Below are 21,741 nucleotides of genomic sequence, written 5' to 3' on the forward strand. Positions count from 1 at the left end.
TTTAGTAGTTCGGCATTGGGAATTATGAATGTATTCAAAGCTTTGAAATAAAATAAAAATTTTTACAAGTGTTGGGAGAGGAAAAGGCCACATATATTCAAAATCATAAAGCATGTACAGGTAGGGGGCCATACAAAATCGAGCTGGCCAGCTCGAACCCTACTTTAGCCTAACATCCTACAAGGCTAGTCTAAGCCCTATCAGCTTAGCTCTCCCCTTGTTGCTCTTGCTCTGGCTCTGGGGAGAGGGCAGGAAGATTAGGATCGGCAATCAGGGCAGTCAGGTCGCGCCTATTGGAGTAGCCTGTGACGAGCCTATCAATTTGGTTGGTGGATTGGGGGTTGTAGTCAGGCCATTTGCTCAAGTCAAAGCCTGGCAACTTCAGGGACTCCACATCCATCAAGGCTTTCGTGTAGCCGAGTTGCAGGACCGGGCCGTTGAGGAGGGCCAGGTCGTTCATGAAGACCTCAGACTTCTTGAACTCTTTGACGCCTAGCTGGCGACCTTCTTCCCTTGCCGCCTCCACCAGCTTGGCAGATTTTTTCTGCTCTGCTTCCAGAGTCGCAGCCAGTTCGTCCGCTCTCTTTTTTTCCAGCACGGCAGAGGAGTTGGTATCCGCAAGTTGCTTCCTCAGGACCTCTAGCTCGGCCTCAGCAGCCTCGAGCTGGCTTGACAACTTCTCCTTGGCAGCATCAACCTGGGACAGGTTGACCCCCATGTTCTCATACCGCTGAGCCAGCTCGGCCCCCGCAACATTGAGCTGCATATTAGTTACAGGATAAGTAGGCGGCGAAACTCGAAAGGATGTCAGAGAAAGTGCTGGTTAGGAAGTTACCTGGGTGGTGCTGAGGTAGAAGTGCTCTAACAGCTCAGCGTTGGAGGCAAGTTGGATGAAGTGGTGATCGCGGGGGAGTACCGCGCCTTTGACGAGCTCCTTCGCCACTTCAGGGAACTGAGCTCGGTCGTTCACCGACAACCCCCACTTCGGGCAGAAATGGAGGGGGTGCGAGTGTGAGCCCAGCTCGGTGGGGGGCTTCATGGGAATCACATTCCTCATGCGCCACATAGCGGGGGGAGATTGTGACGAAGCCTGCTGCTCGGCGGAGCTCACCCCGTAATGGGAAGCAATGGCAGTAGAGGGCTCCTCCTGGGACTGGGGGGAAGCCGCCTCTGTCCTGGCCTTTTTGGCCGTGGACTTCTTTCTTTTTTTCTTTGATCCCTCCCCCAGTGAAGACTGAGCGGCAATTTGGGGAGTGGACACAGGTGGAGGTGGAGGCACCGTGCTGCTCGGCGCTGTGGAAGGCGCAGGAGTTGGCGTGCTCGCACTGCCCATTCCGCCAATGTTCAGCAGTTGGGAAAACCTCTTCACTGCAGGACAGAAACACTTAGTCAGTTAGGATGATGTGGACTCATGGAAAGGAGGAGGTCGAGAAAATTACGAGCTGTCAGCTCCTCGGGGGTGATAGGTCGGAGATCGGGGGCAGGGTCGTTCACCTCTGCTCGGATTAGCCCCGCCGACCAGAGTTGGGCATTGTTAAATTCCTTCACCTTCAGTTGAGCCTCCGAGCTGACCAAGCGGTCTAGCTCGGCCTCGGGCAGGGGAGAAGGGGTTGGATCGGTTACCTGGGTATCCTCCCTCCAAGTTAGGGGAGGAAACCCAGTATTCTTCACAAAAAAGAACTGGGCTTTCCAGCCCTTGATGGAAGAAGGCATCTGAGTGAACAGCTCGCGGGTAGGGAGTTCCCCTCCGCTCCTGCGAGCGAAGTAGAACCAACCATGAACCGGGCCGCTTACCTTCATCTGAAAGAAAGACCTAAATAGGTCCAGAGAATAGGGGATTTCAAGAGCTCGGCACAAAATAAAGAAGCCGAGGATGGACCGAATGGCGTTGGGAACGACCTGGGTAAATCGAATGCCCCAGAAGGTTAGGATGTCGTAAAGAAATTGGGGAATGGGGAGGCGAAGACCAGCCACGAGCTGATCTCTGTAGATAGCCACAAACCCAGGGGGAGGTCGGCAAGCGTACTCCCCTGGCCGGGCTGCCCGAGCCTCGAACTGGGGGAGAATGTCGTACCTCCCCACCAGTTCATCCACATCCCCCTGGTCGAGGAGGGGGGGATAATCTCGACTTCCCCAAAGTCGATGTCTGGTCCCCTAACAGGACCTGCTCTGGCGCGAGCTGGAGCCACTTCCAGAGGAATCTCTGGGGCAGCAGCTCCAGCCTCGGGCTGAGCAGATGGACCAGGTCGGTTCATGGCTATAGCAAGGCTTGGGATTGGGGGAGGAAGATATTCAGACCCAGACGAGTCGGAAGGAGAAGGACTGGAGTCGGGTATTTCTATGAATACAGGTCGGGTAATCCTACGCCTAGGTGCTGAGCTGGTAAGATCTGAGTGTGTGGAGGAAGACGACATAAAAGGAAAGGAGAACTTACTGATGAATGAGGGGGAAGAACTGAGGTGTGCTTAGAAGGTAATCCTACTCTCGGACGACCTCACGGAATGCGGAGCGAGCTGGAGAAGATTGGAGGAGAAGAGAAAATGAGAAGGAAGGCTTGAAAGTGACGTTTGGTGGGACCTATTTATAGGCTCCCTAGGCGGGAAGCCGAAGAGTCCCGAGGAAGAAGTTCGAATTTATGGCAAGGGGGCAGTTACCTTGGAAGACGCGTGAGCTGACAAACCGCCATCATGAAGGACGTGACCCTTGAAGTGACGGTTACTACTACGGACGTGGCAGTTCCTCGGGGGAGGTACGTGATCATGGGATCGTGGGTCCCGCACGACCCCGACGTGACGCTTCGAAATTTGGTCCAGACCCACGTGACTCATCAGTGACTCTAGACTCAAGGGGGTTAATGTAGTGGGGCAAATCTGCACGTGACACGTGTCAGCTCGCACAGCGTTGTACGCGCCGGGTCGGCGGTGGAGACTTCACAGCTCACGGGTACCAGCTCGGTAGGCGGATGCCAGCTCGGCCTCATCCTAAGATGGGCCTATGGGCCGCCGCCTCCGAACTTGTAGGAGCCGCCTCACGAAACCCTAAGAAGACTCCGAACCCTAAGGGGACACTGACTCCAACAAGGAAACTACCACCCCTTCTGCTCTATATATAGCTAGCGTAAAGACAACACAAGGTACGCAAATACAAGTATTCTAGACAATTGCTCCGTGTACAAGCACACTGACTTGATCGTCGGAGATATTCCGGGGACTCCAGTCCCGCACTTGGTCTTTCTTTGTAGGTACGCCAGCTCGGCTTCCTCCCTCAGGTCGATCGCGTCTGCTCAGCTCGGCTCGCTACAGCCCAGCTCGGATCTGGTTTTTGGCAGTTGCATCAATTGCTAAAGAAATTTTTTAGCAAATGCATTTTTCACTCGCTTCTTTACTTGCATACATTTTTTTCTGCTGCAACTCTAAAAAATGAATAGCACTACAAATCAAATGGGTTCAAATATTGTGGCGGAGCGGTCCGGCTGGCAGGGCCTGGACCAATTGATTAAAAAAATGAACAAATATAATAATGATGATATTAATTCAAGTGTTGAAAAGGAGAACAGATCCTTCGGAGATGGTGGTTAGCCTGATCCTAAAGGAACGTACAGCCATCTTAGCCCGCCGGGAAGACAATCTTTGGAGTACCGTCGGGCGGGGTGTGGAGGACAAGAGTGTTTGGTGTTTGTTACGAGTATGATTATTAATGTGCTGGAGTAGTGGCGGGGGAGGCTGAGCATGATCATCTTCGTGTTGGTGTCGTACCAGAAGCAGAGGAGAAATTCGAGATGGGTTGCGCTTGTGCTTGTGGTTGCGGGTGCTTCTTGTAGTTGGAGGAGGAGGAGGATTATTAGTAGGTTTAAGGAGGATACTAGTGGTGGCAGTCTGAAGGGCGAGGGCAGCCTTGACGGCGAGAGCAGCCATGTCGGAGGCAGATAACTTGTAGTGGAGCTTGGAGAGGGGGAGGAGGAAGTAGATCTGAGAAGGGTCGAGTTGGTCTTGAGGACGGAGGGCAGGAATAAACTGGTCAAAGTACAGGGAGTCGGAATTGCAGAGGAAGAATAGTGTTGCAGAGGAGGAGGAGGAGGAGGAGGAGGAGGTTTCTGAGTCTAGAACTTGAGACGCAGTTATGGGGGTAGAGTAGTGGCGCAGGTCCCCATTGACTGAGACAACGTAAGCAGGAGGCGTAGAGTTGGATTTGTGGTGGCGTGCAAGTGATGCTGCTGCAGCGACGCCGCTGCTGGAGAAACAGCTTCCCATTTGCTGTCGAGGACAGCACAGAGAGAGATTGATGTTGATGAATGCGGAATGAAGCAAAGCTATATAGATATATATATATATATATATATATATCCTCGTGGTAATTGCAAAATTTTGCTGCTGGTGCTGGTGCTGGTGCTGGTACGGTAGCAGTACTAAGACCCTGAGCCGGGGGTTTTGGGGAAGATATCTTCGATATGGGAGGAACAATATACTATTAAAAAAAAATGTTTGGATTTGAGGAAGTATTAGCAATAATTACTATTGATTAGTTAGGAGGAAGTATGTAGTGATCTTTGCTAAGGCGCTATATATATGTAATGGCTCTGGTGTGGGACCCAATCAGGCGCACGGTGACGGAAGTAAGCGCGTCAGAGATGAGATTAGATTCGATTCGATTCGATTCAATTCAATAGAATGGAAGAAGAAGAAGAAGATTATGATTGAAGAACGCTAATCGACTTTTATTTTGTGGTCCGATCGAGGAGGTGGACTAGTTTACTCATTGATAGGTATTGTAGCAGCAACCTTTTTGCCAAGAAACAAAAATGAGTCCTCAGCGGTGACGTCCGTTTCCACCCCCCCCCCCCCCCCCCTCCTTCTCTCTTTGCGGTGCTTTCTTGCTTGCAATCTTTGACCAGCTGACGTACCTGCTTGCATCACCCTTTCCTCAATCAGCCCTCAATTTCATTCCCCGCCCAAGCTTCCTCCGATTACCTGGAACCAACATCACCAGCCACAGCCCCGCCTCCAGGCATTCCTCCTAATTAGTTGTAAGTACCTACTAATTAGTTATCAGTTATCAGCAGGCCGTTGAGGAAGTCTAAATAATTTCTCCCATATACACACACGCACGTGTGTGTAATTGGAGTTGTCATCTTCACTATTGGTGGGGATTACTTGTAATTAGAGGTGCAAAAAATGGGTTATTTGGGCGGTTTTGAATTTGGTAAAATGGATAATGGGTATAAATGAGTTCGATCCATTTATACCCATTTAATTAGATGAATATAAATGGATAAGTCAAAAAATGAATTGGATAACCCAATTATCCATTTATAACCCATTTATTTTAACTTTTTTGTAAATTCATTTTTGCAAACTAAGTTATCAATTTATACCATTCTTTGCACTCATCATTAATTTTAAATATTTACGTATAATGCTCAATAAGCCTAATTATCAATTTTTTTCCCATCCGTACTCTATGTCGCAAAATTACATACTATTTAATAATCAAACAATAAGAATATAAAAATTTTGAACTAAGTATTATAAAAGTTAACATAGAAATTTAATCCAAAAATTTTAAACCCCTAGCATTTTTTCGTGTATAAATTTAAAATTTCATTTTGGAAAAGTAAGAAAAGAAGCTAAAACTTGTCATCAATTGGTAGTGTTGAAAAATGAGCAAGTTAATAAATTAAAAGAAAATAACATGATAAGATAAAATCAACAAATAATAATAATAATAATAATGAAACAAAAGTAGTTAACATCATGACAAAATGAATTTTTTTTTTTTTTTAAAAAGGGTGGGGGAAGAGAGGCGGCTAGAGGGAAGATAATTTTAAATGGGTTAATTGGATTTGATGAATTACTCAATAATACCCATTTAATGGGCAAAAATTGGGTAACCCATTTAAATAATACCCATTAAATGGGTTACATATTTATTGGGTAACCCATATGTAAACATTTAAGATGCTCATACTCATCTATTCATGGGGGATATGGGTAAATTTAATTAAATGAGTTTGTTTGACAGCTATATTGTAATGTTCATCTTAACAACTTTTTGAAAACTTGACATTCTTTTCTTAAATTAGTATTTCTTTCAATTTTTATTTGTCTATCTTTTCTATTTCTTTTTTTTTTCCTAAATCAAAAGTAATATTAACTGAAAATGAAATCGTCAAGAACTACTATCAAATTATGATAGTTATTAGTTTCGCAAATCCAAAAATTAAAAAAACTTTAAAAGAATTGTGATGATATTTTCTTTTTCAGTTTACAAAAAATACATATCCTCCGGTACTCACCATTAAAAGTAGTTTCATCATATAGTGGTAGTAGAAGTCTAACTATTGTCATAATTGCTTATCAATAATAAATATTCATGGTATTGAAAACTCGACGTTCTTTTCTTGTATTTATGTTAAATAGATTATAATTATTTTTTAAAGTGATTTAAATATTACAAGTCAAGGCTATTTTAGGGTATTCATTTTTTTTTTTTTATCAAATCTAAAGTTTGATTAGCAAAAGCGTCAAATTATGAGAGGTAGATGTAATTTTTGAAATCTCGACACAGCCCAGTTACTTAAGTCGTACTCCTGTTATGTTTCTCTTATTGTTATTACTTGATAATTCGTGTTCGTGCTATACTGCTCATACGGTAAGGACAGGTACTAACTGTTTCTTTCACTCGCCCAAACCAGATTTGAGAAATGCATTTGACCACAATGCCCACTTCTATATATATTGAAGTTGATACGTATTTGACAAAAAAAAAAAAAAAAAAACAATGCCCACTTTTTGTTTTTATGGCATGGGCCTCTTCTTTGGGCAACCGGATTTGTGCTCGCTATTAAAATAAGAGCCGTGGTCTCCCAATTCACCAATGAGACCGGCGGAAAGGACCATGTTCAGCGGGCCATGCATGTTTTAACTTTTTAATGAAGGAAGGGAAAAAACACAACAATTGAAATTATACAATCCTCAAAATTTTTAAAAAAAAAAATTTGTTTTTTTTTTGAATCAGTTATTTGTCCTCTCAATTTGCTACCCAGGGCCTTGCACTGGACAAAGCTAGTTGCTTTTCATCGACTATTCCAAAGGAGGACACATATGATTTACTTCTGCTTTGGAAAGCGAAGAGAGATTTTTATGGTTTTTGGGCTCGTCTTTCTGTCTCGAGCGAATCTTCCCAACTGAAAAGGCACCTGCCAGAAGAAACACGCTTGCGAAATTGTATCCCTGGGACCAGTCCCTCGCGCCCCTACTCTCTTTCGTCTCTTTGTTGCGTTTGGCTGCTTGCTAAGTGGTAACTGCGACTGACATACATAATTCTATAGTGTTCTGCCGCCTGATTTGACAACCGTTAGAAGCCGCAACATTCTGCCAGCCCAGGAGCTGACTGCCCCTACGGCAATCAATCACCCAGACTTTTTGGAATCCGATCTTTCGGGGCTATAAATACAGCCCATTTCCGTACCTATTTAACTCTCGAACTTCCAACCTTATCTAGCCTAGGTCTCTAACTTTGACATTCCGGGAGACGAGCCCCGGCTGCCTTGTCTTTTTCAGCTGTGTTCAGTTCACAGGTAACAGACTCGGCTCCGATAGTTTTTGCTTGCACCGTAGCCTACCTGCAACATTCATCTTTCAGGAGGAAGAATAATGGTACTGATGGATCAATAATAATCGGACAAAAAGTGGCTTGCTATGCTAACTGGACCAGGAATATTTCTTTCTTTTGATTTAGAACTAGAAGTGTATTGGTCGGTCCCTTGCTCAAAAAGAGGAAGGAAAGAAAATACAAATAAATAAATAAATAAAAAAGGACGGTAGTCCATTTGCCCTTCATAAAACTTTGCTTTGTTCTCGAGTTTGATGGGTCAGATTAAGTGGAGGGAGCAGTGAAAGCTAAAAAGGACGGGCTTGACTTTTGCGACCATTATTAGTTGTCTCCCATTCCTTTTTTCACGCGATTTAACCATTGCAGCAGATTTATTCCATCTCTTGCTTAAGGATCCAGTCTCGACATGTATTTGTTCTTTTTGGGCCCCCTCCCCTTCAGGCAGGGGCCTTCTTCCCTGATCCATCCCCCTCTACTTTTTTCCGTTCAAGATTTGAAACCAAGAAATATATATATATATATATATATATGTAGTAGTAGTAATTGTTAATTAGTGGCACGCACGCACGCACATACGCGTGTCCAAATCATTGCCCGTGTGTACACGTATTAATTAAGTAACTCCTCCTTAATGATTCTACCGGCTGTGAGTCACTTAGAATTTGGTTTCTCCGCTTTAGACAAATGGATTACTACCAAAAACACAAAAGAGAAGAGGCAATAATGAGCGGATGCTGTTATTGACTTTCTGGCTAGCAAGAATATAGCATAAATAGAGAGAGTTTTGGCCCAAAAAATTTGTGCTAGTAGTATATGATTGTCCGGGGGCGAGAGGAGAGGAGAGGAGAGGAGAGGAGGGTAGGAACTCACAATCAGTCTGAAGGGGGAAGTTTTTAAGATTTCGATGCGCATGCATGCATGCATGCAGAGAGAAAACTTTTAGGCCTTGGTTGGTGTGTTGTTGTTGAGGAAGTCGTCGTATTATATTATCCCGATCATCATGAAAAGCAGGGCTAGCAGCAGTATTTCAATGCAAGCAGCGATCCTGTCCACCTCTCCGCCGAATTATTCGCCAGCCGGCCACGGCGGTAATGGTAATACACCACAACCACCCTCCATTGAGTTTCCCACCTCGCCTCAAGGTTGTACGAGTATTGGCAGCGATGCAGCAGTACTAGTAACTCACTACAGTCACCCAAAGCACCCGCTGGCCCAGCTGACGCTGCCTGAGCTGTTCGCCTGCGCAGGCTGCAAGGAGTACGGAGCAGGCAAGAGGTTCGCGTGCCAAGAGTGCGATTATCAGCTGCATGAGTTCTGCGCCCTGTCTCCCCCGCTTCTGAGGAGCCATCCCCTCCATCCCCAACACCAACTGGTTTTCCACTCCCGACCTAAACAAGGTACTTAGCTGCGTGATTAACATAGTAATACTTTTACTACTAGCATCAGCATGTGTATGATGTATGTACGTGCGTAATGGTAAAGCATTCCAAAATTATTATTGATTGTGGGTCGCAGGCGGAATAAAGTGGCCCAGGTGCGACATCTGTGGCAAGTCCTGCAGAGGCTTCACCTTCAGATGCAGAGCCTGCAGTTTTCAGATGCATCCTTGCTGCGCTATGCTTTCCACTGACATCACACTTCCGGAGCTACATCCCCACCCTCTGAAGCTCCTACCTCCGCGGCAGCTGCAGCTGAGCAATGCCGGCGAGTCTTTGGTGTCGTGTGACCGGTGCAAGAAGAGAAGATCGGGAGGACGAGTATACCGGTGCGCTGTGTGCAACAATTACCATTTGCATGCCCTCTGTGCAAAGCCCTTCATTAACGGCCTCCAAGAAAATGGCTTCCAAACAGCTCCGGATCACGACAAGCCCAGCAACACCGTGCTCGGCACCGCCGCTCGTCTTGCTTCTCAAGTGGTTATCGAATTTATCGGAGGCCTGATTGAAGGCTTTGGAGAAGGCTTCGGACAGGCGTTGGTTCAGAGTATTAATCCAAGAGGCCGCCCCCGCCGCCGCAGCCCCACGAGGCCGAGTGCTGAGGCCACCACTGCTCCTGCATCTAACTAAGAGGGTCGCTCTTCGGGGCTCCACTCTGCTCTTTTATGTACTGTCCAGGTTATACTAGTATTGATTATTGCTCCGGTGTCTAGGAGCACCTACCTCTGCTATATAGGAATATCATATCGTTTTATCCAATATTCTCGCAACAGACCACTTACCAGTCACAACTAGATTTCTATCTCCCAAGTAGACGACTTATAACCGTTACCATGCAACCAACCACCATGACCGTCCGACTGAAACCAAGGGAAAAAAAAATAAAAAAAAGCTGCAAATTCGGATAAAATAAAGTACGGTTGGGCTAATCTCAAGGAACATGGAACATGGCCAGTCCAAATTCTTACTCCTGTCCTCTACATAGGTGATAGGACACGCCACGCCAGCCCGTGCGAGGCCCACTGCTTTATTAAAAGAGAAGAGAAAAGCTCCAGGGCTCATATAATGTAACGTAAAACATGGAGCGGAATGAGCTCCGACTCGGAGGGTTCAGCTAAATTATTCAAGAATCCAACTTCCGGGCATTTCTCCAGTTGGCATTTAGCACAACTTAGAAATGCATTTAGAGGTTCGTTTTCAATCCCATACAAAGCTCCTTCTCCATTACGGTATAGGAATAGCGTATATTTTTACCATTAGAGGGAAAAAGGTATCAATGTCCCCAGTAACAAACTTAACAGTTTAGGACAATTAATGACACACACACACACACACAGTGACGAAGACGGCTCAATAGAAACAATATGCACTACAACTCGATCATACACCATTTTCTACTTTCTTCCCCCAAATACACCCAGTTACTTCACAAAATATAGGAAACATTAAAAAGTTACCAGGAAAGAGGCCTGCCACCACCAAACTTGTTCTAACAGCCTTGTAAAAAAAAAAAAAATATATATATATATATATATATATATATATATATATATATATGTCACTATAGAACACTGTAAATCCTAATCACCTACCCATTCTTTACAATGACAAAATCAACTCCAGTCGGAATTTATCAACTCCAGATTTAAACAGAAGATTTATAGGTAAAGACCACCAGAATAGTATTATGTTAATATTAAATTCGGACTCGGTGCAATTGCTTACGCTGCCATTACTCTTTTCGACAGCCTCATGATGCGTCAAAACAGGCTCTTCATCTTGCATGTTCCAACTCGTAGCTCATCAGATGCCATGTGGAAATTAGATTAGTTGATCAGCAATGTCTAATCCTCGAGGACAATGAACTCAAAACCAACTGAACCCCGTCACAATCCATATCTAAGCTCTGAAAAATATTTATATCCACAAGCAAAAGCATATCCACCTTATAGTTTCAGACACCACAAGCAGCGTGTAGAGAACAGTAACCTCCTTGTAGCCAAAAACCACAAGCTCTTGCTGCAAATTAAGTTAACCATCTCCAGCACTCCATTTCATCAGGAGATAAATATGTCCTGTTTATAATCTCCAACTACATAGGACCGTAACACAAGTTCTCCCACATGAAAGGTTCGACCAAACCAATATCAGGGGCACCACGGAGGAACAGGCAGACACAAACACACACGGCAGCAATAGCAAGCATTGAGTGAATGTAGGGTCGGTGAAGCAAGCCTTGCGAACCTGGAATCCTCCTGTATCTCATCGCTACAGCTGCACACTTAGAACAAGGTTTTTGGCTCCGCTTTATATGAAATGAAGGCCCATGATCCTGATTCACCTCCAACCATAATTGCTCAATCTCATTCCCAACTGATACCGAGACTTGACCAGTTTCCTTATCAGCCAGCTTCTGTGCCACTAGCCTGTTATAAGAGTGATTGTTCCTCATTGCAGCATATGCGCAAGGGGACAGTCCATTTGCATCAAGAAGGGACTTCCAGCAGTGCAGCCCAATCTACATCAGGGGAAATAATAAATACATTGAAGAATCAACTCAAATTTGAAATACCAGTGAACAAGGTAAAAATATGGAACTTTTATATGACAAAAATCGGAAAGTATGCAATATATTATAATCAACATGTTATATGATCAAATTAAGTGAGATCACCTCTAACATGGTTATTTGCAGGTGTAGAACCATAACCTTTATAAATCAAAAAGGATACTGACGCACCAGTTCAAATGCATCCACCAAATAGACATTCAAATAATATCCCAATGAACAAAAACATGTTTTATTAATAAAACAGTAATCTGTTATTCTGAAACCAAGTGATGTTTACAGATTGTATTCATCCAAATTCCAAGAAAGTAATAAATCGCGCCATCAAGAGTTTACTATAAGTACCTCCTGTGGATCACTTGTCAGGGCATCAACCAAATCATCCGATCTGAATGCACAAGCAGCCAGATGCAAAGGTGTAACACCACCAGGTCCCACATGATTTGGTGTGAAGATGTAATGCTTGGAGGTATCACTAGAGTCATCTATGGAATAATTTAGGAGTAAATCAATCATGTTCTTGCATCTCCTCTTAACAGCTCTGTTTAAGAGGTGAATTTCGGATAGCATCTCCAAAGACACTCTATTCAACCCTTCTTTACCCAAGTTAATTTCAAGTAAGATGTCCAGAAGACTTTTCACCAAAGAACAGAAGTCGTGCTCTACCGAAAAAATAAACAGAAATTTGAAACGACTGATCTTGTAATCTGGACCCTCAAGTAAGGAAGAGTTGCATTTCCTTTGAAATAGCCACCCAAGTTCATTCAAGAAGTGGAGAACCTCTTCCCTCGATCCAGGCCTTCCAGGACCATGCTGATAATAGGCTGACATACTATCCTCCATTTTTGCACCCTCGCTAAAGTCATACTCAAGGAGCCTCAGTTCTTGACAGATGGGCTTATCGGCTATAATAACTGGAAAACTGGTGATTCTGAAGCCATTCTCAATCTGTTTATAGAAACAATAGATTTTCCTTTTATATGTATCAAATTCAAATTGTTGAAAATATGCCATTCAGTTTGAGATGCAAACTGCAAATATAAGGTACCTCAATGAAACAACGCCCAAGTACAGAAGCTGTAGTAGAAACTTTGAAATTGCACAAGTTTATCTCATTGTATTCAGGTTCCTGACATGCTGGTCCTGAAACATCTTCAACTGTGTAGTCTCCTGTGTGCGAGCAATGAAACCTGCAAGGTAACCAAAGAATTTTCTGAGGAAACAGCAACCTGAGGTACATGAAAGCACTGAATCCATTTCCCTGTAGGCTACATACTTTATGCCTGACACGTTCAAGTTGCGCCCCCTAAGCAAAAGAGAGGTCTCTTGGCCGTGTACAACTGCCAAAGGTGAGACAGACAGCAACTCTGGGGAACGCCATGCTCTCTTGGTCTTGTAGATCCGAAGCTTCCCTAGAGATCAAAGGAGTATAGTGAACATCAAATATCAAAGTAAATACAAATCCCTAGAACTAAATACACCAAAAAATCTAACACGGGAGAAGGCCAGCCTCGAGGTGCCTATGGTAAAAGTCAAGCCATTTCACTAACCCTGCTCTAGGGTGATTGCAAGTCCTTTCCTCTCCATGTTTGAAATAAGAGTTACCTCACCTCAACCTTCATCTCATGTTAACATTAAACTCCCCAATATGTTGATATTTCCAAAAGTTCATTTCTCATTTGAAATTGTTAATACCTATTAAAAGGCAGAAAGCAAATTGGAATAACCTCAATGAAGAAAAAATTGTGAGTAAAGATAAATAAAACTAAAAATGAAAGTGATAATGAATGAATTAAACAACTTAACACAAATGGTCAATATAATTGAAAAAACTACTTGGAGGTCTATGGACCGACAACAAACCTGACCAGAGTTCAATGTCATTTAACATTGTGCTCAGAAACATAAAATCCTAAAGCTTGCAATTAGTTGGTGATATCATCAAACTCAAGAAATACTAACCATCCACATGGGAAGCTAATTGTTTTCCAGTGTAGAGTAAAAACCTCCCGCTCCCCCAGAAGTCAGTGTTGAAATCTCTGATCAGAGACTTGACATGGTGAAGCAACTTATCCTCAAACTGCAACCCAAAAAAAGGGCATCATTCCAATAGTCAGCACAAAAAAAAGGGAAAGAAGAAGAAGAAGAAGATAAGAAGTAACATCTCTAGCATCTCTTCACTCACTTGCTCCCATGAAAATAATGACATTGATACATAAACTGTCAAAACCACACAACCAGGCCTAATATAGCTTTCCATTTCTGACGGGCTGTTGAGAAGCCAATTGTGAATCTGAAAAAAATACCATATATACCATCAGCTCTCAAAACTTAACCAGGGTAAGATAACCAAGGAGCGACAATTAAACATCAGACCTGTGTTCTCAATGTTCCAGGCAAATGACTGGGATCCTTGTCAAAAAGTTTGAAGATAATCCGACCAGTACGATCCTGAGGATTTGATAAATGTCATTATCATTTCCACTGTGCATTCTAAGCTCATGAAACAGAAAATAGAAACTAAAAACCAAAGCCAGGGATTGACTCCCAAAAAAAAAAACCTTGTGTCATCAATACCTGGGTGTCCGAATTCATGCTAGATGGTGAATGATCGGAGCCAGAAGACGATGTGTAACCTGCTTGGAAAGGAAAACTTTGAATTGAACCGACATCATTTCCTACACTCGAACCAGCAAAGAGCTGGAGTAATGTATTGCAACCAGCATCTCGAATAGCTCTAGAATTTGCATCACCATCTCCATCGCTCGATGTGTTCCCCTGCTTCAAGGTTCCTCTCTTCACCGGGAACAGCTTCTGCACAACAGTCGGTGAATATGAAGGTGATCTTTCTTCAGAGGGATTACTGCTGTCAGAAGAGAAGTATTTTCGACTAGCAGGCAGTTTTGGTGGGCAATTATCCTCAGGTGAAGAGCTGAAGAGCTGTAGCGGTAGATGTGGATGTATTTCTTCAACACAACAATCTGAATCATCAACAGGAGATTGTGTGCTTGAACAGCTTCTCTCTCCTCCGATGCAAGGGAATTCCATAGCAGGCCCACTGTTCAAATTGAGGCATGCAGCTTGATCAGAGCAAGCAGAGTTGGTTTTCTCAGAGTCACTCCCCTGGCTGCTTCTTTCAGGTTCACTCTCCATCTTATTAGGAGCACACACGGGGGGAGTTCCTGATAGAAGCGTAAGCAAGTCCATAGTTGATGGAGAACAATTTTCATCCAAGTGGCTCTGATTTTGAGAGGGTACTTGATTAGGTACACTCCTGCCCAAATTGCTGAAAAGGGGCAACTTTGCTGCTAAATTTGCTGGTAAAGGCAATGCATTTATTTTTGCAAGAATTTGCAGAAGCTGATCTTTGTCAGGTAATGTAGAACCCCTGTCCTCAGTGTTTCCTGGAACATCAACAAAGAGAAGAATAAGTGACTCTGCTTAAAGTTGAAATGTACCCTCCAAGCAGTCCTATTGCATCTTAAGGCAAGGCACCAATCATCAAACAGGTTATTGTATCAATGTATTTGGGAAGTAAAGATAAGAGTAATCATGGCAGTCATCTTTGAATCCCAACAAAGTTGAAAAAATAAATAAGACATCCATCCAAAACGATAATTTTCTCCTTCACAAATGGAAGCAATAGTTATCAAGTCAAGAAAATAAATCAGGTATTTTATTTGAGATGAAGATTTCCCGCCATCAACGTGCTAGTTAGCAGTTAAAGGTGGTTAATGGGAACACCACATGGAAAAATTAGACCATAAAAGATGCCCCCCCCCCCCACAACACCACACACAGAGTCAAAAGTCAAAGAGTTTAAACCTTGTGCACGAGCCAGAACAGCAAGCAGATTAACAATGTCCAAGTCACTATTGATGCCTTTCTCACTGCTCCCAGGGAGTAATACTCGTGAAGCCGCATCCTCTGGCTGAGTTTTCCTCCTCCTACGGTTATGCCCAGCGAGTCTACGCCTACAGCTTCGCTTACCCTCGTCAAATTCTGGAAGCGGGTGGAACCTGAGGCATAAAAAAAAGTATTGATTTGATGGTCAGCTCCAGAAATTAGTGACGATCAGTGACAAGCCGAAGTTGGGAGAAAAAAGAAGAAACAGAGGGGGAGGGGGGGGGGAAGAGAGAGACAGAGAGGGAATGAGAAAGAAGAGGTTGGTGTAAAATGGGAGTTTTTTTTTTTTTTACAAACCTGCTGCACTGTTGGCAAAACCTTTGCATCTGCTTAGAGACCAAGGCCTTAGTAGCTTTGCTGTGAAACTCACACACCTTATGGCGTCGGTGATAGTCTTTGGCATGAGATAGATCTTCCTCGCAATGATCAACTTGGCACATAGGGTAGGTAGCACTTCCAGGAGATCCAGATCGGACTCTTTTGTTGGGCCTTGACACAGGTTCGTCAGTTGAATTGAAGCTGGTGCTGGTGCCAGCGGCGTCACCAGCTTTACCGCCACTTCCACTATCACTTCCAAGCTTTAGCCGAAGATGATCAGAGCCTTCACCCGCATGAAATGACTTGGAGGTGTTGTTCAAACCACTCGTGGTGGGGGCAGTATTAAGTTCCTGCTCCTCCTGCATTACTCTCGCATGATGACGATGCTGCATCACGGGAGGAGGCGGCGGTACATGACATTCATGCGGTTTGGCAATAAACCTCATGCTATCCCATTCCCATTGCTTTGAAGTCCAGGCGTCGGAGGGTTCTTGCTGGTGCTGTTGCTGTTGCGTGAAGGGAAGGCTCCGCTTTCTGGGCGCGGGATGCTGACTGCAGAAGCGGGCGCTGCCACCTCCACCAGCACCGACGGCAAATGATGCCTGGCGGATGAAAATTGGAGACGCTACTTGGGTGCCAATCTCTTCCATATTACCCCCAAAAAAATTCCTCTACTACAAAATACAACCTCCACACAGAACTCCTTGGATTCCCAAAAAAAAAAAATCAAAATCAGGGGTGGAAGACAGATTTGCACCATACACATAGATTTAGAAAAAAGGAAAAAAGAAAAAAAACTGCAGGGAAATAAAATACAGGGAGTAAATTTAGTTACTGAAGAATCCCCAGATTAGCAGGCATCAAAAGACTAATAATTATTCAAGGATGCTGCTAATCTATTCAGCATATGCATATAAGAAACTGGATTTATCACCAACAAAAAAGTAATCATTTTGACAGATAAAAGGTAGCACTGCTTAGGGGGTGTCAGGTGTAGTGTTTATGGACAATTTAAGGTTTAGAAGGGTACAATTATGCAGAGAGACTACGCAATCAAAATCAAACTGACCATCAAAAACATTTTTCATTTAAAACAAAAAAAAATGAAAATAGGAGATAGTAGTAAAGAATCAAGACACGCACCTGTTTCAAGGGTTACTAGAAGATGAAGAAGAAGCCATCTATATCCCAGCCGTCAACTCTCGAATTCAAAAGCAATTCTTGGGAGAACAAAAAATTTCTGAGTAGGTGCGTTTGAATGATGATGTTTATGGTCAGATCTTGGCAGAAGTCAAAACTCAAACACACACACACACTGGGGGAATTGAATTGATTCAAGAGAGAGGAATAATAGCAGTAGATCTGAATGGATTCTGGCACTAGTCCTAGTTTTATTAGTATTATTGTTACAACCTACCTAGTAAATATCGGAAGAGGAGGAGGAAGAGGAGGACGAGGAAGAAGACGGAGAAAGAAAATAATTTTACTCCGACCGACCGACCAGTTGTTGTTACCCAACAAATAAAGAAAGAAAAGAAGAAGAAGAAGAACAACAAAGAAAAATATAGAAAAAATTACTACTAGTAGTAGTATAACAAAGAGATATCCTCAGAAGATGTCAATTAAAAATAAAAATTAAAAAAAAAAAAAAAGAGAGTGAGTGTTAATTTTTTTTTTTTTAAGGAAAGAAATAGTACTGTTAGAATGCTAGCAGGGGCAGTAGAAAGTAAGATGGCAATGAAAGTACGAAATTCTGCTCGCTGCTTTCCTTAATGTTCAGTTACCGCTTACCGTCTCTTCCCTCCTCCCTTCCCTTCCCTTCCCTTCCCTTTCACTATTTCTTTTGTTCTTTCCTCCAACAAACCTCTGCTTTTTTCCTTTTCTCTTCTTCTTTTTTTTCCCTTCTCTTTCTCTCCCCACCTCTCCCCCCACCCCCAAGTTGGTATTTTTTAGTTTATTGCTCCTATTATAACCTTTTTTCTTTTTTGAAAAAAAAAAGAGAGTGAAGGTGCAGCAAAACCCAAACAATTTATTGCTGCTGAGCTGCTGCTACCGGAGATACTCTTTCACATTTGACCACATCCAAATCTATATGTGTAAATTCAACACATCAACAACACTACACCTACGAATGTGTACATCTTCGTCCCAACCCCAACTCCGCACCACCTCATCATTTCCAACATTACTATTTTGTTTTCTCTCTTCTCTTATATATATATATATATATATATATATATATATATATATATATATATATATAAAAAAAAAGAAAAAATAATTAACTATAAAATCAGTTGTGTAACACTAGTTACTCAAAAACAGTTACTCAAGAATGGAACAACTACTATTTACCTCTTGTATTGTTTATTTTTCTTAATCCCTTCAGAGTGAAAAGGCGATGAAAGGCAATTGAAATTGGCTGGGAGGATCCAGCTGTTGTTGTTGCTGTTGCTCAACGTGTTTCAAGTGTTTTGGTTTGACGCAATGCTACAGTGTGTACTGTACGGATTCTTCCCCTCTTTTCTTTTATTTTTGTTTTAAGTGTGCAGCGTACTACTACTACTACTACAGGCTACAGCATATGTCGTAGTAATTAATTTGCAGGAAGCACCCAAACGAGGAGCAGCAGTCATAGAAGGAACAGAAGAAGTAGGCACATTTTGAGTTTTCACAGCCGTAAATGCAAATCTTTTATTTGCGCGAGTCTTCCTGATTAGTCTAATTCCCCCGACTCTACTACTACAAGTACAATACTAAATAAAATAATAAGTTTGTTTGGATAAAGATAATTTGATTTATAAAATTTATTCTTATAAATTTCAATCACTTTTTCATCTTTTCAATCACCTTTTTATCTCGTATACATCACATCATAAAAAATATTACAGTAAATATCTCAAATAAATTATCCAATCAAACTCTTATCCAAACAAACTCAATATCTCCGTCAAACGAACCATAGAGGTATTATTTAGGGATAATATCAGAAACCTCCCCTGAGGTTTCTTGAAATATCACTAAGCTCCCCTCACATTTTTGAAATCTCTCTTACCACCCCTCAAGTGATTGTGGGGTCAGAAGTAGCTAGTTGACTTCATCAGTTGCCAATAATACCCTTGTTTCTGCTGTTACCTTATTCAGCTTATAAAAGGAAAAAAATTTAAAGTAAAGAAATTAAAACAATTAAATATTTTACGCTTAAAGCTTTTTCGGGACATTTTACTCTCAAACATTCAATTTATAATAAATATATAAATGTTTTTAAGTAAAATTCAAAAAGTGTTACTGTAATTTCTTACGAAAAAAAACTAGTAGGTTATCTATTTAATATAAATTAAATATTTTTTAAAAAAGAAATATCCCATAAAGTACCAACTCTTTATGGCTTTTCTCTATTACATGAACCAAGTATCAGGTTTTAATGGGCATTTTATTCTGAATCATTTAAGTTATGTTAAATATATAAATATTTGCAAATAAAATTCAAAAGTCATTACACAAATATTTTTACAGAAATAGCAGTAACCTCCCTTAAATATAAATGAAGTATTTGAAAGTAAAAAAAAATTGTCCATAACATACCAGTTCTTTACGAGTTTCTTCCATTATATGAATAAAGTACTAACTATTTATGAGCATTTTACTTTGAATCATTTAATTTATATTAAATACATAAATGTTTATAAGTGAAATTCAAAAAGTGTTACACTAATATTATTACGAAAGGAAAACTAGTAGGTTTTGTATTTAACATAAATTAAATACGTGAAAATAAAAAAAGAAATTAACCACTTTTTACTAGCTCTTTACGGGTTTCTTCTATTATATGAATAAAGTACTAGTTATTTATAGGCATTTTACTCTGAATCATATAATTTATGTTAAATACATAAATGTTTGTAAGTAAAATTTAAAAAGTGATATACTAATATTTTTACGAAAGGAAACTAGTAGGTTTTGTATTTAACATAAATTAAATACGTGAAAGTAAAAATAAAAAAAAAAAGAAATTGCCCATAATATTTCAGCTCTTTATAGGTTTTCTCTATTACACGAACAAAGTAATAGTTATTTATGAGCATTTTATTCTGAATCATTTAATTTATATTAAATATACAAATTGTTGTAAGTAAAATTCAAAAAATATTACGCTCATATTTTTACGAAAGGGAAACTGATAGGTTTTGTATTTAATATAAATTAATTATGTGAAAGTAATACTCGTAGGTAATTTAATTAGTTTAATTAGTTACTTAATTAAATGCATCCATTTCATAAACCCTAAAGGATGAGTTTAATTAGTTTAATTGTATGAGTGTCCTCATTAAAGGATGAACTAGCCATTTCTTTGCCCAGTTACCTCTCCATTTGCGCAGCTATTTCAAGCGGTAGTTTCACCTTTTAAAGGAGAAACTGGAAGCACTCAAAGTAGTCGTCGCATGTCCAACGGTCAGTGCTCATGCCAGAAAAATACTCTCCAATTCACATTTTCCACCTACTGCAACTTTCTTATGTCACTGTATCAGTCAACCTAAGGGTATGAAGGGAACTAAAATACTCTCCCTCCTCCAAAATGCATTTTCTATTGTTACTTTTGCTTAGAGGGGCTGACATTGTTAATAAAATGTCAATTCAAAGGGTGGTAAGAGAGATTTTCAAAATGTGGAGGGAGCTTATTGATATTTCAAGAAACCTCAGGGGAGGTTTCTGATATTATCCCTATTATTTATGGTATAGTAGTACTAGTACTGGTACTACTTACCGGTGCTTCCTTCCTTCCTTGTTGTATTGAATTTATGTCACGTCAAAGTCACAACTCACATGGGGATAATTTTGATTCCCACTGCTACAGTCTGCCACCACCAAATCAACCCCACCAATTTAATTTAAAAAAAAAAAACCTCCCAGTTGTACGAACAGTAAGAGAGGAAGGAGACAGAGACAGAGACAGGGGCAGAGAGACGAGTACGACAACCAACCCAAACTTCAAACTTTCGTCCCCCACTTCCGTACCCATTTCCACATCACCTCGCAACCGCCTTCTCTCTCTCTCTCTCTCTCTCTCTTCTCGCGAATTACAATTGCTTTCGTTTCTTTTTCCTCCGTACACCTCCAAATTCTCAAAATCTTTACTCGCATTTTTTCTCTCTCTGTTTGTTCTAATAATTTGTGGGAAAAATCGTGCCTCACACTTTCAGATTGGGTAAAAAAAAACCTTGTCACCTACAAAATTACCCCTCACGTTTTCGAATTGGGTTAAAAAAAAATCTTGTCATCCACCAAATTATTCCAGTCCTATCCTTCTTAGCTATTCAAATGAGTCCGCGGGAAGAGATAAGAAATGAATTGGATAATAAGAAAGAAAGAAGTTTAGGTGGAAGATTTTGAATTCAAAATCTCCTACTTACATAAAAAAAAAAAAAAAAAAAAGTCAGTCAATAAAAATCAACTGTTCTTAGGCGAGCTAACCACTAAATGAACCAGTAAGGTCGTGCCTCTTTGATTTAGATGTGAGATCCTTTGCCTCTAACCCTTGTTGGCTATGTTGGGCAATTGACATAAAAAAAATTTTTTTTTTGCCGCAAAAGCCTGATTTCTTTCTTCCGTTGCAAAAATAAGTGATTATTTGGATAGCAGATTATTCTGGATAATTTTTTAAAAAAATATATATATATAACACTTTTTTATGTGATACATGTGAGATAATAAAGTGATTGAAAAATGTGATGATGATGCAAATAAATCAGTGTGTAAATAAGACATAGATAATGTGCAAACCAAATACACTCTTAAATAAGGTTATTTTGCCTAATTTCTCTCTTAATATATGTTTTCTCTTCGTCAAGTTCTGAACCAGTGTAGGCTAGATTTGGGTGTTGTATTTTATTTCAAGAGATG

General features: G+C 41.3%; 4 protein-coding genes across 4 annotated transcripts; 1 reads left to right on the forward strand and 3 right to left on the reverse strand.

Annotated features, from left to right (window-relative positions):
• Positions 1-15: 15 nt before the first annotated feature.
• On the reverse strand, positions 16-3,369 carry LOC140014923 (uncharacterized). The gene is made up of 4 exons (XM_072066615.1): positions 2,655-3,369; positions 1,440-2,513; positions 836-1,368; positions 16-760 (listed from the first exon to the last, which is right to left on the reverse strand). The coding sequence occupies exons 2-4, from the start codon at positions 1,798-1,800 to the stop codon at positions 206-208; spliced, it is 1,449 nt and encodes a 482-aa protein (XP_071922716.1). The 5' UTR covers positions 1,801-2,513; positions 2,655-3,369; the 3' UTR covers positions 16-205.
• Positions 3,370-3,504: 135 nt separating this feature from the next.
• On the reverse strand, positions 3,505-4,689 carry LOC140014924 (uncharacterized). Its single transcript, XM_072066616.1, has one exon. The coding sequence runs from the start codon at positions 4,248-4,250 to the stop codon at positions 3,534-3,536; it is 717 nt and encodes a 238-aa protein (XP_071922717.1). The 5' UTR covers positions 4,251-4,689; the 3' UTR covers positions 3,505-3,533.
• A 3,276-nt stretch (positions 4,690-7,965) lies between these two features.
• LOC140015387 (protein VACUOLELESS GAMETOPHYTES-like) lies at positions 7,966-9,806 on the forward strand. Its single transcript, XM_072067886.1, has 2 exons — positions 7,966-9,008; positions 9,127-9,806. Exons 1-2 carry the CDS (start codon positions 8,612-8,614, stop codon positions 9,675-9,677), a joined length of 948 nt encoding a protein of 315 aa, XP_071923987.1. The 5' UTR covers positions 7,966-8,611; the 3' UTR covers positions 9,678-9,806.
• A 578-nt stretch (positions 9,807-10,384) lies between these two features.
• Positions 10,385-17,660, reverse strand: LOC113712471 (squamosa promoter-binding-like protein 14). Its single transcript, XM_027235916.2, has 11 exons — positions 16,984-17,660; positions 15,820-16,543; positions 15,442-15,635; positions 14,194-15,020; positions 13,993-14,067; positions 13,802-13,909; positions 13,579-13,696; positions 12,893-13,028; positions 12,665-12,806; positions 11,962-12,564; positions 10,385-11,565 (listed from the first exon to the last, which is right to left on the reverse strand). The coding sequence occupies exons 2-11, from the start codon at positions 16,488-16,490 to the stop codon at positions 11,140-11,142; spliced, it is 3,300 nt and encodes a 1,099-aa protein (XP_027091717.2). The 5' UTR covers positions 16,491-16,543; positions 16,984-17,660; the 3' UTR covers positions 10,385-11,139.
• Between the last annotated feature and the right edge of the window lie 4,081 nt (positions 17,661-21,741).

This window comes from Coffea arabica, chromosome 10e (assembly GCF_036785885.1).
Source record: "Coffea arabica cultivar ET-39 chromosome 10e, Coffea Arabica ET-39 HiFi, whole genome shotgun sequence".
NCBI lineage: Eukaryota > Viridiplantae > Streptophyta > Magnoliopsida > Gentianales > Rubiaceae > Coffea > Coffea arabica.